At 67.6% G+C, this 13,674-nt stretch overlaps 1 protein-coding gene across 1 annotated transcript in view; it reads left to right on the top strand.

Annotated features, from left to right (window-relative positions):
* Nucleotides 1–1,088: 1,088 nt before the first annotated feature.
* Nucleotides 1,089–13,674, top strand: part of HIP1R (huntingtin interacting protein 1 related) — a 14,753-nt gene continuing 2,167 nt past the window's right edge. The window contains exons 1-28 of the mRNA XM_068911187.1: nt 1,089–1,245; nt 4,133–4,196; nt 4,644–4,786; nt 4,917–4,973; nt 5,113–5,193; nt 5,352–5,428; nt 5,580–5,641; nt 6,290–6,430; nt 6,590–6,647; nt 6,742–6,817; nt 6,916–7,053; nt 7,956–8,014; nt 8,089–8,161; nt 8,294–8,477; nt 8,571–8,659; nt 8,916–9,032; nt 9,134–9,235; nt 9,340–9,534; nt 9,625–9,772; nt 9,871–9,957; nt 10,136–10,243; nt 10,378–10,514; nt 11,026–11,136; nt 11,405–11,463; nt 11,843–11,873; nt 11,995–12,057; nt 12,647–12,747; nt 13,163–13,268. Coding sequence (XP_068767288.1) covers nt 1,153–1,245; nt 4,133–4,196; nt 4,644–4,786; nt 4,917–4,973; nt 5,113–5,193; nt 5,352–5,428; nt 5,580–5,641; nt 6,290–6,430; nt 6,590–6,647; nt 6,742–6,817; nt 6,916–7,053; nt 7,956–8,014; nt 8,089–8,161; nt 8,294–8,477; nt 8,571–8,659; nt 8,916–9,032; nt 9,134–9,235; nt 9,340–9,534; nt 9,625–9,772; nt 9,871–9,957; nt 10,136–10,243; nt 10,378–10,514; nt 11,026–11,136; nt 11,405–11,463; nt 11,843–11,873; nt 11,995–12,057; nt 12,647–12,747; nt 13,163–13,268 — 2,760 coding nt within the window. The 5' untranslated portion in view covers nt 1,089–1,152. The remainder of the gene's footprint in view (nt 1,246–4,132; nt 4,197–4,643; nt 4,787–4,916; nt 4,974–5,112; nt 5,194–5,351; nt 5,429–5,579; nt 5,642–6,289; nt 6,431–6,589; nt 6,648–6,741; nt 6,818–6,915; nt 7,054–7,955; nt 8,015–8,088; nt 8,162–8,293; nt 8,478–8,570; nt 8,660–8,915; nt 9,033–9,133; nt 9,236–9,339; nt 9,535–9,624; nt 9,773–9,870; nt 9,958–10,135; nt 10,244–10,377; nt 10,515–11,025; nt 11,137–11,404; nt 11,464–11,842; nt 11,874–11,994; nt 12,058–12,646; nt 12,748–13,162; nt 13,269–13,674) is intronic.

The raw sequence follows: 13,674 nt of genomic DNA, 5'->3' as shown, positions 1-13,674 counted from the left end.
GTGCTACTGGATAAACACGTTGAACTGCCCTGGTGAATTTAGAATGGTAACGCGGTACCTATGAGACTAAAAGCAGTGTTTAAAACTGCTAAAGTGATGCTGCAAGGGCTGGAGGACGAGCCCTAGGAGTTAGTATTGGGGTGGTTCTGTATTTGTATGGCTGCTGTATTTTTGCTTCGAATTCCTGCCTGGACAGTCCATCCCTCCCCCGGCACCCTCCTCCTCCAGTTCTCTGCTCTACCAGCATGCAGAAAATTGGAAGAAGTGGAATATTGGGGTTAATTTATTCAGGCATTAAGTGACTTACAGAGCAACTGTATTATGTACCATGCTCTGAGGCTTGTACTGAGGCTGAAACTGCATCTGTTGGCTAGGAATGCTGCCTTATTTTTGGAAGCATTACACTCCAGGGAGTGCCCTTTCTATTGTATTCTTGTGCTGAATTATTATTAAATAAAACAAAGCTGCTGTTCCAGTGCAGCTTGCTTTCCGCAGGGGTGGAAATGCTCTCTCCTGCTTGGCTTTCTAGAGGGAAGACTAAGAAAGTGGTGGTGAAGCTCTGAGTCTCTTACGTTTGTTGTATGTATCCTTGTAGGGTGTATTTAGGGAAAGAAGGAGTCTTTATTATTAAAAGTAGGTCATAGAATAGTAAATACGATAAATCACTGGTAGAACTGAAGTTCGGTAGAGTCCGAAGAATAAAGTTGTCTCGCCTTTACCCTAGCTGAGTCTTTTGCAAATCAGGGCAACCGGCGGCGAGGCCGGGAGGGGAAGGCAGCCGGCTGCTCGGGAGGGCGGCTGCCCAGCCGAGAGCTGCACCCGGCGTGTCGCCGGGGATGTCCCAGCAGCTTGGCGAGCCTTCAGCTCTGCTAACAGCCTTTATGGCTCGAGAAAACGTCGCGGGACCATTCCCATCCTTTACATGCTCAGGGCGTTTTACCGCACGTACGTTCGGCCGCCGGGAGTTCACGAGGTGCGGAGGGGGGGGAGCCGCGGGGCGGGGCGCGGGGCGCGGGGCGGGGCGCGGGGCGGGGCGCGGGGCGGGGCGCGGGGCGGGGCGGGCTGCGCGGCGCGCGGCCGCCGGGGGCGCCCTGCTGCCCGCCGGGCGCGGCGCGGGGCTGCGCAGTGCGCGGCCGCGGCAGCCGCCGCACCATGAACAGCATCAAGAGCGTGCCGGCGCGGGTGCTGAGCCGCCGCGGCGGGCACAGCCTGGAGGCGGAGCGGGAGCAGTTCGACAAAAGCCAGGTGAGGACCGGACGGGGGAGCGGGGGGGAAGGAAGGAAGGAAGGAACCGGCGCCGGTAACGGCGGAGCGGGGCGGCGGGAGCGACGCCGCCGCCTCGTGGGCGCCGGCCGGTCCCGCTGCCCCGAGCGGCGGGGCCCGAGCGCGGCGCGGGCGGCCGGTAGCGCCAGCCGCGGGGAGGCGGCTGCTCGGCGGCCTTGATCGCTGGGTAAACACGGCCGCGGCGAGCAAAGAGCCAAAGGTGCCCGCCGGGGCCGGGGCCGCCCCCGCAGCCGCCCGCCCCGCGCTGCCCCGTGTCCCCCCGTGTCCGTGTCCTGCCGTGTCTCCCCTCGCGTCTCCCCGGCCCGGCGCAAAGGCGGAGAGAAAGTAAAAGCGCGCATGCCCCTGCCCCGCGTGTGCGTGAGCCGCTTCCCCCGGGGTGTCCGGCTGCGACGGTCCCCACTCGCGAATCCCCGTGGGATCCGTCTTACCGAAATCCAGTGGCTCCGCGAGCACCGGGCGGGGGACGAGCGAGCAGGGCGGCGCGGCGCGGCGGCCGGCCGAGGGTCTCCCCGGCCTCGGCGCCTGCCTCGCGCCTCTCTGCGGCGCCGCTCCCCCCGGAGGGAGCACCCCGAGCTCCCTTGTGTCCCCGGCCGCGGGTCGCGACGGCCCCGCGGGGGGACGCCGGGCGGCCGGAGGCGCCGGCCCGAAAGCCGGCGACCTCCCGGCGCTCCCTTCCGCCCCTCCGATTTCTGCCGTCTCGCGGGCGGCTCTGCCTCGTGCCGAAGCGGCCGCCGGCACGCGCTGCCCGATCCCTCCCGGCCTCGACGAGCGAAGCGGCACGGGGACCGTTTTAGGGAGCCCTGACAGCAGGTGCCTCCTCGCCTTCCCCCTGCCATCGGACCCTTCGCAGGCTGCGAATTCACCGCGGCTTTTTTCCCCCCCGCTCGCTTTGCTGCTCCTTCCCCGGCTCCCCGGGCTGGTTCGGCGAAGCCCGGCAGCGATTTCCGGCCTCGGCGGGCTCAAGGTGCCCCTTGGCCGCTTTTGGGAGGGAACGGAGATCGTTGGGTTTGGGCAGCGACAAAAGAAAACTTGCAGTTCCGGTTCCTACTGGACGCGTCTCCTTGGGCCGGCCGGCCGGCGCCGATAAATAATGGCGTGGTGAGCGCTGCCGCGGCGCTGGCCGGCCGAGGAGGGGCCCGAGGCGGCCGTTTCCCTCCTCCCGCCGCTGGCTCCTTGCTGCTTTCCGCTCGGGCTCGCTCCCGGCGCCGGGGAGGGCAGAAACCGGGCCAGTTAGGGGCAAAAAGCCGGTTGATGGGGGCCGGTTTCACCCTGGTGGACTGATGCCTGGGCGAGAGCTGAAGCTAAACCCCGGGGTCGCCGGCTGGCAGCCCCGTTCGCCACCCAAAACGGCCTCTCCTCCTGCTACCGCTGTAAAACGTCCTGCAGGAGCTTCACTGCGGCGCGGTTTCCCCCGCCGGACCTGCCCGGCCGCGACGCCTCGTCCCCGCTGAGCTGTTCGCCGCTAATTACGGCGGCGGCGGCGGCAGGCCGGCGGGTGTTGCGGGGCGGCCGGGCCGGTGGCGCAGGTCCGCTCGGCGGGCGATAACGCGGAGGCGACCGGCATCTTTCGGAGTCGTTCCCTGGGGCTGGGGCTGGTTTTCCCCTCGAATCCGGCTCCTCTCGCCGGGCAGCCTAGCGCGAAGCCAAACTTGCTTTTTCTTTTTGCTTTTCTTAAGCGGAAACGTCTCTGCCAGCAGGTTAAAGACGGAGCGAGTTAAGTGCCCAGCAGGAGGGCGATCTGCGTTACTACCGAGTTACTCTTTTCGGTGTAATTTGGCTTATTTATAAAGGGAAGACGAGGTAGGAGGAAGGGAGCCCCGGCGCGGCCCTTTGCAGCCGAGAAGCCTCGCGGCGCCGCGGAGGAAGAGGAGGGCGGGCGGGCGCCGTGCGCGGCCCCGCGTGCCTCTCCGGGACCCGCGGGCTCCCGCGGCGGCAGGACGCGGGCGGAAACGCCGCCGCCGTCACGAGCTGCCTGGAAAGACAGGGAGGGGACGAACCGGGCGCCTGGCGCGGGGCGCTTCGGTGCCGGCTCCGGTCGCCCGGCGGTAGGCGAGGGCCGGGAGCGAGGGGCTCGGCGCTGCCCGGCGCCGGAGGACGCGGCTTCCCGGAGAGGCGAGCGGGGACGGACGAAGCTCACTGCGGCCCGGCTCTCCTGCCCGTCCCCCCGCTCAGGCTCCGGCTTCTCCGACGCGCCGCCGCTCGTCCTGCAGCTCCCCCGTTAGGGAGCAGCATCCCTGGGGCTCGCCACCGGGGCGGCACGGCGGGCGCCGGGCGCCCTTGTCCTCCCGCGCCGCCGTCTCGGGATCCCTGCGGCTCGCGGAGCGGAGGGGCAACGTCCCCGGAGCGAGCGTCTCCTCTCGGCCGGGCTGGGACGTCCCTTCTCCCGCGGCCGGGCGCCCGCCGTGCCGGGGCGCCTTCCCTCCGGCAGCGGGACCGGGGACGCCTGGCTTCAGTCCTCGAAGGGGCGAGAAAAGCAAAATCTGGTGAAAGCCCTTTAAAAACGGCCTGTGCCGTACGGCCGCGGGACGTCTCGCGGGAGCCCGCTGCTCGAGCCCTTCGTCGCCCGGCATCCGGGCTCGCGGCGCTTTGCAAACCCGGCCGAGCGGCTTGGTTTTTCCGCGGGCTGCCCGAGAAAGCCGTGAGGAAGGAAGCGGGGAGGGGGGCAGCGCGCGGAGCCGGGGGAAGGCGCTGAGGTCCGGCCCGGATGTCCCGGCGCGGGGCAGGAAAATCGTCGGGGCCGGGAGAGGCTTCGAGACGAGGAACGCGTTGCAAAATCGGCGTGTTCCCGCCGCGGCGGGCGTTTGGGAGCGGGGGGCCGGGGCTCCTGACGGCCGCTCTCGCCCCGCAGGCCGTCAGCATCAGCAAAGCCATCAACGCGCAGGAGGCGCCGGTGAAGGAGAAACATGCCCGCCGTATCCTTTCCGCGGAGGCGGCGCGAGGGCTGTCCCGCGCGGCCGGAGGGATCTCCCGGGGCTTTCGCGTTACCTTCCTCCGTCCTCGCTGCCAGCGATGAAAGCGCAAAGACAGGAAAAAGCCCGGAAAGGTGGTTTCAAACGTTTGCAGCGAGGGACTGCAAAGGGACCGCGTAAGCCCGGGAAGGGGGGAAGGTGCCAACAGAAAATAACAGATGGAGGGAAAAAGAAATGGAAGGAGAAATAAGCAGAATAAAGGCAGGTGCAGCATCTCGCGGGTGGCCCGCGCGGCTCGGGGCCGGGCGCGCGGTGCCCTTTCTAGCGAAGCTCGAAGCGCGGTAGGGTCGCTCCCCGCCGTGCCCGCGGCAGGAGGCTCCGGCCGAGCTGGGGTCGCGGGACAGGGCGGCCCGTGTCCGACACGTCCGACGGGCCTTGACTGACGGGCAGGGATCATCCTGGGCACCCACCACGAGAAGGGCGCCTTCACCTTCTGGTCCTACGCCATCGGGCTGCCCCTGCCCAGCAGCGCCATCCTCAGCTGGAAGTTCTGCCACGTCCTGCACAAGGTGCTGCGCGACGGCCACCCCAACGTGAGTGTCGTCCCCCGATCCCCGCGAAGGCGAGAAAACACCCTCGGCCCTTCGGAGGCGGCCGAGCTGCCGCAGCCGGATCGGGAAACGCCCCCGGCCCGTGCCGCATCCGGCTGCTTTTGCCGCCCAGGTCCTGCAGGACTGCCAGCGGTACCGGAGCAACATCCGGGAGACGGGAGACCTGTGGGTAAGCGTTGGCCGCAGGGCTTGGGGGGTCGTTCCCAGTTTTGGTTTTTTGGAGGGGTCGGGGAGGAGCGGGGGCTGCGCGCCCGTAGCCCTGAGCGGCACCTTCCCAACCCCCCCCCCCCCCCCCCCCCCGCCGCCAGGGCCACCTGCACGACCGCTACGGGCAGCTGGTGAGCATCTACGCCCGCCTCCTCCTCACCAAGATCTCCTTCCACATCAAGGTAGGGCGCCCGCCTTCCCGCGCGCCTCGGCCCGCCGTGCCCCGGCGGACGGCGCTGCGGCGGGGGGGGGGGGGACGCACCCCAAAATATTAGCGCCCTCTGCCTGGTGAGGTTTTCATTTTTATGATTTTTTTTTTTTTCTCCCCGCCTTTTGCCAGCACCCCGAGTTCCCCGCGGGCCTCGAAGTGACCGATGAGGTGTTGGAAAAGACGGCCGGCACCGACGTGAACAACATGTACGTAAGGGAGCGAGGGGCGCGGGGCGGGTGCCCCCTGCGAGGGGGGCCGCGGAGCCGCCGGCTGCAGCGTCTGCGGGGGCGAGAGCTGGGCAGCGCGGCGGCCCTCTCCCGGCCGGCGAGCCGCGGTGAGCCCGAGGTCGTTTTGCAGCTTCCAGCTGACGGTGGAGCTGTTCGACTACCTGGACTGGGAGCTGAAGCTGTCGGAGTCGGGTGAGGCGGCCGGCGGCGGCCCTCGCGCCGCCCCCCCGGGGCGCTTGAGCAAGAGTTTCGCTCTTTGGTCGGGGGGACGGACGGCGGGCCGGCTGCTGCCCTCCTTCCTGCTCCGCCTCGCGGGAGGCGCTGGGGATGGAGCAGCCATGGGGAAACCCAGCTCGGAAACTGTCTGTAGAGGCGGCTTCAGGGAAATGTTTAGGGAGTGTCGGGTTGGTTTTTTTTTTTATGGATACGAAGGCGGTAGGTTAATTCCAAGGCTTCCCCCCGCCGCCCGAGGCTGTCCTCCCTGCCAACGCGCCTTTCCCCCCCGCCGGCGATACCCCCGTGCCCCCTTGGGCACGGGGGGCTCTGCCCCGCTCGGCGTCCCCTGCCTCCTTCTCCGGGAACTCTCGCCAGCTTCACGTTTGGTGCTTTTTTCCCCGTAATCGGGCGTGGGGGACGCCGAGCTGCCCCGCAGAGCGGGACCGCGCCGCCCGCGGAGCCAACCGCCCGCGGCCCCCTCTACCCGCAGAGTTTACATCCGTGGATAGCCGAAGGGGGAGGAGGTGGGAGGCGATGCGCCGGCTGGGCTCCGGCCGCCGGGAAGCATCCGTTCCCCGGGCCGGGGCGCGCGCGCAGCCGGAGCTCGGCCTCTCTCCCCGGCAGTTTTCCGGCAGCTCAGCGCGGCCGTGGCGGTGTCGCAGATGGCGGCGGTGCAGTGCCGCCTGGCCCCGCTCATCCAGGTCATCCAGGACTGCAGCCACCTCTACCACTACGCCGTCAAGCTCATGTTCAAGCTGCACTCGTGTGAGTCCGGCTGGCGGCCGGGAGCCCTTTCGGGGCTCCCTCCCGGTTTGGCCGCACGCCACCCCGTGCCGCCGGCGGGACGCGGGAGCCCGTCCTCGGAGGCGCCGCCGGCTCGGCCGCCCCGGCTGAGCCCCGGCCGCCTCTGCCCGCTCGCTGCAGGTCTGCCGGCCGACACGCTGCAAGGGCACCGGGACCGCTTCCACGAGCAGTTTCGCAGGTAACCGCGGGCGCTGGTGCGGGGCGCCGGGCGTCCCTCGCTGCTCCCCAGCCCCGGCTGCCCTTCCCGTGGGTTTTCTCTCCCCTCTCTCTAGCCTCAAGAACTTCTTCAAGAGGGCGTCCGACATGCTGTACTTCAAGCGGCTCATCCAGATCCCCCGGCTGCCGGAGGTGCGGCGGGCTGCGTCGCGACAGCGCGCGGGGCTCTGCGGGGCCGCGGGGGCCCCCGGGAGCCCAGGGGACACGGCCGCGTCCTCTCCTCCCGGCAGAGCCCTCCTAACTTCCTGCGGGCGTCCGCGCTGGCGGAGCACGTGAAGCCGGTGGTCGTCATCCCTGAGGAAGCGCCCGAGGACGAGGAGCCGGAGATGCTGATCGAGATCGGCACGGCCCCTGCCGCGGAGCAGCAGGTGGGACCCAGGCAGTGGGACCTGGATAGCAGGAACCAGGCAGCGGGCCCTGGGTGGCAGGCCCTGAGTGGCAAGACCCAGGTGGTGGGAGCTAGGCAGTGGGACCTGTGCAGTGGGACCTGGGCGGCAGGAACTGTGTGGCAGGACATGGGCAGTGGGACCTGTGACGGGACATGGACAGTGGGACCTGGGTGGCAAGACCCAAGTGGTGGGCCCTGAGTGGCAAGACCCAAGTGGTGGGAGCAAGGAGGTGGGACCTGGGCAGTGGGACCCCGGCGGCAGGAACTGGGTGGTGGGACTGGGCAGTGGGAGCAAGGTGGCAGGAACTGTGTGCCAGGACCTGGGTGGTGGGGCCCAGGCGATGGGACCTGGATAGCAGGACCCAGGCGGTGGGCCCTGAGCGCGGGGGCCTGGGTCGTGGGCCCTGGGTAGCATCACCCAGGTGGTGGGAGCAAGGTGGTGGGACCTAGGTGGTGGGACTGGGCAGTGGGAGCAAGGTGGCAGGAACCGTGTGGTAGGACCTGGGCAGTGAGACTTGTGGCGGGACCTGGGTCATGGGACCCAGGTGGTGGGACCTGGACAGTAGGACCCAGGTGGTGGGACCTGGGCAGTAGGACCCAGGCAGCAGGACCTGGGTGGTAGGACCAAGGCGGCAGGAACCGTGTGGCAGGACCTGGGCAGTGGGACCCATGGTGAGATCTACAGTGGGACCTGGGTGGTGGGACCCAGGCGATGGGACCTGGATAGCAGAACCCAGGTGGTGGGACGTGGGTGGTAGGACCAAGGTGGCAGGACCTGAGTGGTGGGACCCATGGTGGGACCTGGACAGTAGGACCTGCAGTGGGACATGGGTGGCAGGACCCATGGCAGGAGGCCAAGCCAGTGCCCTCTGCCTTCCCCAGGTCACCTCAGATATATTCGAGCAAACCTTTGGGCCGCCCAACGGCATTCGCGACGACAGGTAAGGGCGGGCTGGCGGGGGCGGTGGCGGCGGGGGCAGCCGGCGGCAGGGGCCGAACCTGCCTCTCTCGGCAGGGACGCGCAGATCGAGAGCCTGAAGAAGGAGGTGGAGACGCTTCGCGCGGAGATGGAGAAAATTAAACTGGAGGTAAAGCCGTGCGGCGCCCGGGCTGATGTCGGCGCCTCAGCGAGGAGACGCGGCGGCCGGGCGCGCCGTCTCGGCCTGGGCGGTGGGGGACGCGGCCGGGGTGGGGACGTGACGGCGGGACGCCGCGGGCAGGCGCAGCGCTACGTCACGCAGCTCAAGGCCCAGGTGAACAGCCTGGAGGGCGAAGCGGAGGAGCAGCGCAAGCAGAAGCAGAAGGCGCTGGTGGACAAGGAGCAGCTGCGGGACGAGCTGGAGCGGCTGCAGCGGGCCAAGCAGGAGGGCGAGCGCTCGCAGCGCCTCTGCCTCGAAGCCGAGAGTAGGCCAAGGCTTGGGGAGGAGGGGTAGCGGGGAGTTGGGCGCTCGGGGAAGCGGCCGGCCGGCCGCCCTGACGGCCTCCTGGCCCCGGCAGGGAAAGCCAACGCCACGGAGCTGCGCTACGCCAAGCTGAAGGAGAAGCACAGCGAGCTGGTCAGCGCCCACGCCGAGCTGCTGCGCAAGGTACCGCCGGGCCGAGGTCCTGAGCGCGCCGCGGGGTGTGTGTGGGGGGGGGACCTGCTCCGGCCTGGGCGAGGGGGTGTCTGCGCGCCCGCGGTCGGCGTTTTTGGGCGCGGGTGCCGCGAGAAAGGCGGCCTCCCCGATCTTGCCCGCCGGCGGAGTTGGGGCGGCGAGAGCCGCGGGCCGGGTGTTGTCGCTGGCGCGGCCGGCCGGCCCCACCGCCGCCGCCGCTCGCTCACCCGCCCGCCCGCCCGCCCAGAGCGCCGACACGGCCAAGCAGCTGACGGTCACCCAGCAGAGCCAGGAGGAGGTGGCGCGCCTCAAGGAGCAGCTGGCGTTTCAGGTGGAGCAGGTGAAGCGCGAGTCCGAGACGAAGGTGAGCCGGCCCTTCCCCGGCCCCGGGGCTCGGCCCCCCGACTCTCCCCCACCCCGGGGTGGGGGGAGCGCGTCTCGCTCAGCCCCGCTCCGTGCTTGCAGCTGGAAGACCAGAGCCTGCAGCTGGAGCAGCTGCGGCAGGAGCTGGAGGCCCGGAAGGACGAGCTGAGCCAGGCCCAGCAGAGCCTCGGCCGGGCCGAGCAGGTAACGCGGGGCCGCCGGCCCGTCCCAGCCCACCGCGCCGGGCCCCTCCTCGGCCCGGCCCGGCGGGATGCCGACGCGGGGTCTCGCCCTCCCGACGGCGGCAGGCGGGCTCGGAGCTGGGCGCCCGGCTGGCGGCGCTGCAGGAGGAGCAGGAGGCGCTGCGGCGGGCGGCGGGCGAGAAGGAGCGCGAGCTGCTGGCCGCCGGCAGCCGGCTGCGGGAGCAGGAGGCGGAGCGGAGCCGCCAGGCCGAGCGGGCGGCCGGCGAGCTGCGCGAGCTGCGCGAGCGGCTGCTGGAGAAGGTAGGGCGCCGAGGGCGCGGGGCGGCCGGTCGGCAGGCTGCGGGCAGCCGCCCTCCGCTCCTAACCGCCCTCGTCCCCGGCGCCCCGCAGAGCGACCGGGAGCAGAGCCTGCAGCAGCAGCTGCTGGACGAACAGTTCGGCGTCCTGCGGGAGGCCGTGCGGCAGGCCGCCGCCGCCGTCCGGGACGCCTTGGCCATCCTGGACGACCCGCTGCACGTCCGCTGCACCAGCTCGCCAGGTAGGCGGCCGCTCGGGTCCCCGGCGCGTCCGGCGCGTCGCCTCGCCGGGAGGTGACGCAGCCTCCGTCCCCCTCCCTGGGCCGCCGTGTCGTTGCAGATTACCTGCTCCGCCGGGCGCAGGCGGCCCTGGAGTCCACCGGCGCCCTGGAGAAGGGGCACGCGCGCTACCTGGCCGCCCCCGCAGGTACGCCTCGGCCCCCCGTGCTCGTACGCGCGTCGGGCTTGGCTGTCGCCAGCGGTTTAAATAGTGGAGGTGGGGGGGAGTGCGAATATCAATGTTTTGGGGGTCCTTGGAGCGCCTCCCAGGGGGGTTCCCCAAGCGTTTTGAGCCTGCTGAAGGTTTTCCTCCCGCCGCTGCGCAGACGCCGCCGGGCTGGTGGGGGCCTTGGCCCTCTTCTCGCACCTCGCCGCCGACACCATCGTGAACGGCAGCGCCACGTCCCGCCTGGCTCCCCCGGACCGCGCCGACCGTGAGTGAGAAACCGCCCGGCCGCGCTCGTGCTTGCCCTCGCCGCGCGGGATCGCCCCGCGCCGTCGGCCGGGCGGGCGGTCTCCCGTCGGCCTCGGTCCCGCGAGCCCGGCGCCCACCCTTCCTCTCGGCCAGGGCTGACGGAGAGCTGCCGTGACTGCGGCCGGCGGAGCCTCGACTACCTGGGCGAGCTGGAGGAGCGGCAGTCGCTGAGCCGGGCCGACCTGGCGGGCGTCCGCGCGGCGCTCCAGGACATCCTCCGGCTGGCCCAGGTAGGAGCCTGGATGAATCGCGGGATAAAGCTTCCCAGCTTTCAGAGATTCGGAAACCCCTGTTAGTCTTTTCTCTGGAAATCCTGTTAATTTGGAGACTACCAGCTCTCCCGAGTCCTTTGGAGACCTGCACGCGTCGTCCCTCTGAGGTCCTGGTGACGTCCCTGCCGCGTGGTGCTGGCACGCGTGCTCCGTCCCAGCCATCTGCAGAACGCTAGTCTTGTGGTTTTATTTATTTGGGAGAGAGAGAGGAGTCTAATACCTTGTATGGGTTTTATTCCTCATAACCCGTCTCTTTCCCGTCTCTTTCCCGTCTCTTTCCCGTCTCTTTCCCGTCTCTTTCCCGTCTCTTTCCCGTCTCTTTCCCGTCTCTTTCCCGTCTCTTTCCCGTCTCTTTCCCGTCTCTTTCCCGTCTCTTTCCCGTCTCTTTCCCGTCTCTTTCCCGTCTCTTTCCCGTCTCTTTCCCGTCTCTTTCCCTCGGCTCATTGCTGTCTGCTGCCCCCTTCCGCAGGAGTTGAGACCCAAGAGTTTAGACATCAAGCAAGAGGAGTTGGGGGACATGGTTGAAAAGGAGATGGCCTCTACTTCGGCAGCTATCGAAGATGCCGTCAGGCGGATAGAGGTGAGACGAGGCTGTCAGGCTGGAGCGTTAACCCTCAGCCTGCGCCCTTGGGCGGAGGTGGAGGCGGTGGCCAGCTGGTGACTTACGGTGCCCCTCTGTGGCACACACGGGCCTGAGATGTCTCAGGCTGCCAAAGAGGCAGAACCCGCCCACCCAGGTCCTGGGGACAGGGTTTCCATTCGTCCCCTGGTGTCGCCTTCCTTCCACCGGTGCGCCTGGTTATCGGCGCGCCGTGGCGTTGAGCTCTTCCTCTTGTATTTCCCCACAGGAGATGATGAGCCAGGCCAGGAACGAAAGCTCCGGCGTCCAGCTGGAGGTGAACGAGAGGTGAGCGAAGAGGGTTGACACGGGCAGGCTTGGCTGGCGTGCGGCTCCCTCGTGTGGCTGTAAAACACCTGGCAAGCTGTGTTTGCGCCGCGTGTCCGTCACGTGGTGGCTATAAAAGCATGTCCTTATCATATCCTGCTGGTCTGTATTTTGCCCCAAAACATCACTTGCTATCTGGTGCTGCATCTTCTTGATGCTGAACATCTAAGCCAATTGACTGTGGCTTCTCTTTCTCCGTTACCTTCTGAGGGCTCCTGCAGCACACTCTGCACGCTGGCTGCTCTCTGCAGAAGACCCTTTTTCTAAGTCGGGCCAAAGTCTTCCTTTCCTGAAGGCAGTGTCGGAGGATGCTAAACACTTTTCTCTTGTTTTCCTACAGAATCCTGAACTCCTGCACGGACCTCATGAAGGTCAGTACTGCGCTTGTTCTCAGGGGAGCAAAAACGACGCAAAGCGCGTTACCGTCGGCAAGATCAACCCTTCAGTATAAAATCCCTGTCAAACACCAGAATCCGTTTTCCTTTGATCCAGGCAATTCGACTTCTTGTAATGACATCCACAAACTTGCAGAAGGAGATAGTAGAAAGTGGCCGGGTGAGTCCTCCCCTCCCCTCCGCTCTTCCCTGTGCACGGGTGGGAAATAGGGGAGAATTTTGCACAGTTTGTAGAAGCATCAGCTGACTTTCACACTTTCCGGCGTTAACGGCACCCTGGGAAACCTGCTCGCTGGAGAGACGCGTCTCAGCTCCATGCTCTGTGCAGATCCTCCTCTCACCTTTCCAAAGCTGTGTCCACCTCAGGACGATGACCAGAAGTCCTGCCTGTTTGGAACCAAATTGGCAGACTCAGGGCTCTAAAGTGAGGCTTCTCAACCCAAGTTTGAGCAGGCCGGTAAAAGGCTCGCACAGCACTGAAACGTGCCGCAGCTGTTGATTTAGAGCTTCGCTTTCGGAGTCTTTTGGCTTTAGAAAGTCGCTGCTTGTGCTGTGGGCTCATGCCGCTGCAGCCCAGAACGGGCAATCCTGCATCTTGCAGGACCTAACCCCACGGTGAACAACCGCCGACATAACTAACCTACTCCCAAACGGGGTTTCGCGCGCACGTTGTTATATCCGTGCCCGCGTGGAAAGCGGCGGGACAAGGCGCCATAGCCGACCCAGGCCGGGTGTTCTCGTGACAACAGGGGGCAGCAACAACGCAGGAGTTTTACGCCAAGAACTCGCGCTGGACCGAGGGGCTGATTTCCGCCTCCAAAGCGGTGGGCTGGGGCGCCACGCAGCTCGTGTAGGTACCGGCCGGCGGCGGCCCCGCGCGCCTCCTCGCTTGGGCTCCCCAAGCTGCCGTCGGGTCGGGCTCCCCTCCTGCGCGTTCCCCATCCGGCGCAATGGGGACGTGACCCTTCGGGGCCGGCGCCTCCCGGGTGCCGCTCCGATGGACGCGGGTGGCGTCAGGGCGGCGTGCCCCCGGGCCGGGGCTCTCCCGGCCGGGTGGTACAAAGCTTTAAACATCTCCTCTGCTTGGTGACGGGCGCGCGATCCTGCCCCCTTTGACATGCTGTATCCCAGGCTTCAGGATTTTGGGGCAGGGGGGGTTGCGGGGTTCGCTTTGCAAACGGGCTTTAAGCGAGGAGGGGGGGAGCTGAGCGAAGGTTCGCGTGAGCGAACCTCTCACGCCGTTTCGCTTCCCCTCCGAACCGCAGGGAGTCGGCGGACCGAGTGGTCCTGCACACGGGCAAGTACGAGGAGCTGATCGTCTGCTCCCACGAGGTCGCCGCCAGCACGGCCCAGCTGGTGGCCGCCTCCAAGGTAAGGCGGCCGGCCGCCCCGTGCGCCTTTGATTCCCCCCGGCTGGGCACGGGTGCGGGGGGCCGCCCGCCGTCCTCGTCCTCCCGGAAGGAGCGGCGCCGGCGGGCAGAACGATCCCTTTGGGTCCTTTCCCGTCCGCCCCGTGTACCGACCCTCGTAAGCGAACGGAGGGACGCGGGTCGGGGCAGAGGAGGGACGATGCTGCTTTTTGTAGACGGCGATTTGAAAAAGGAAAAACGGGGTTGGGACAGGAAAGGAAAAAAAAAAAAAAAAAAAAGCCAAAAAAAAGCTGACCCAACCGGCCTGCACGGATGCGGCTGGGGCCTCGGCTGAGCGGGGTGCCGCGGCGCGCGCGCACCCCAGCGTTGCGCTGCGGCCCTCTGACGCCGCATAATCCTGCACGGCG

Source organism: Struthio camelus, chromosome 17, assembly GCF_040807025.1.
Source record: "Struthio camelus isolate bStrCam1 chromosome 17, bStrCam1.hap1, whole genome shotgun sequence".
Taxonomy (NCBI): domain Eukaryota; kingdom Metazoa; phylum Chordata; class Aves; order Struthioniformes; family Struthionidae; genus Struthio; species Struthio camelus.
The sequence above is the reverse complement of the archived record's forward strand: the minus strand, read 5'-3'. Positions and strand labels throughout refer to the sequence as shown.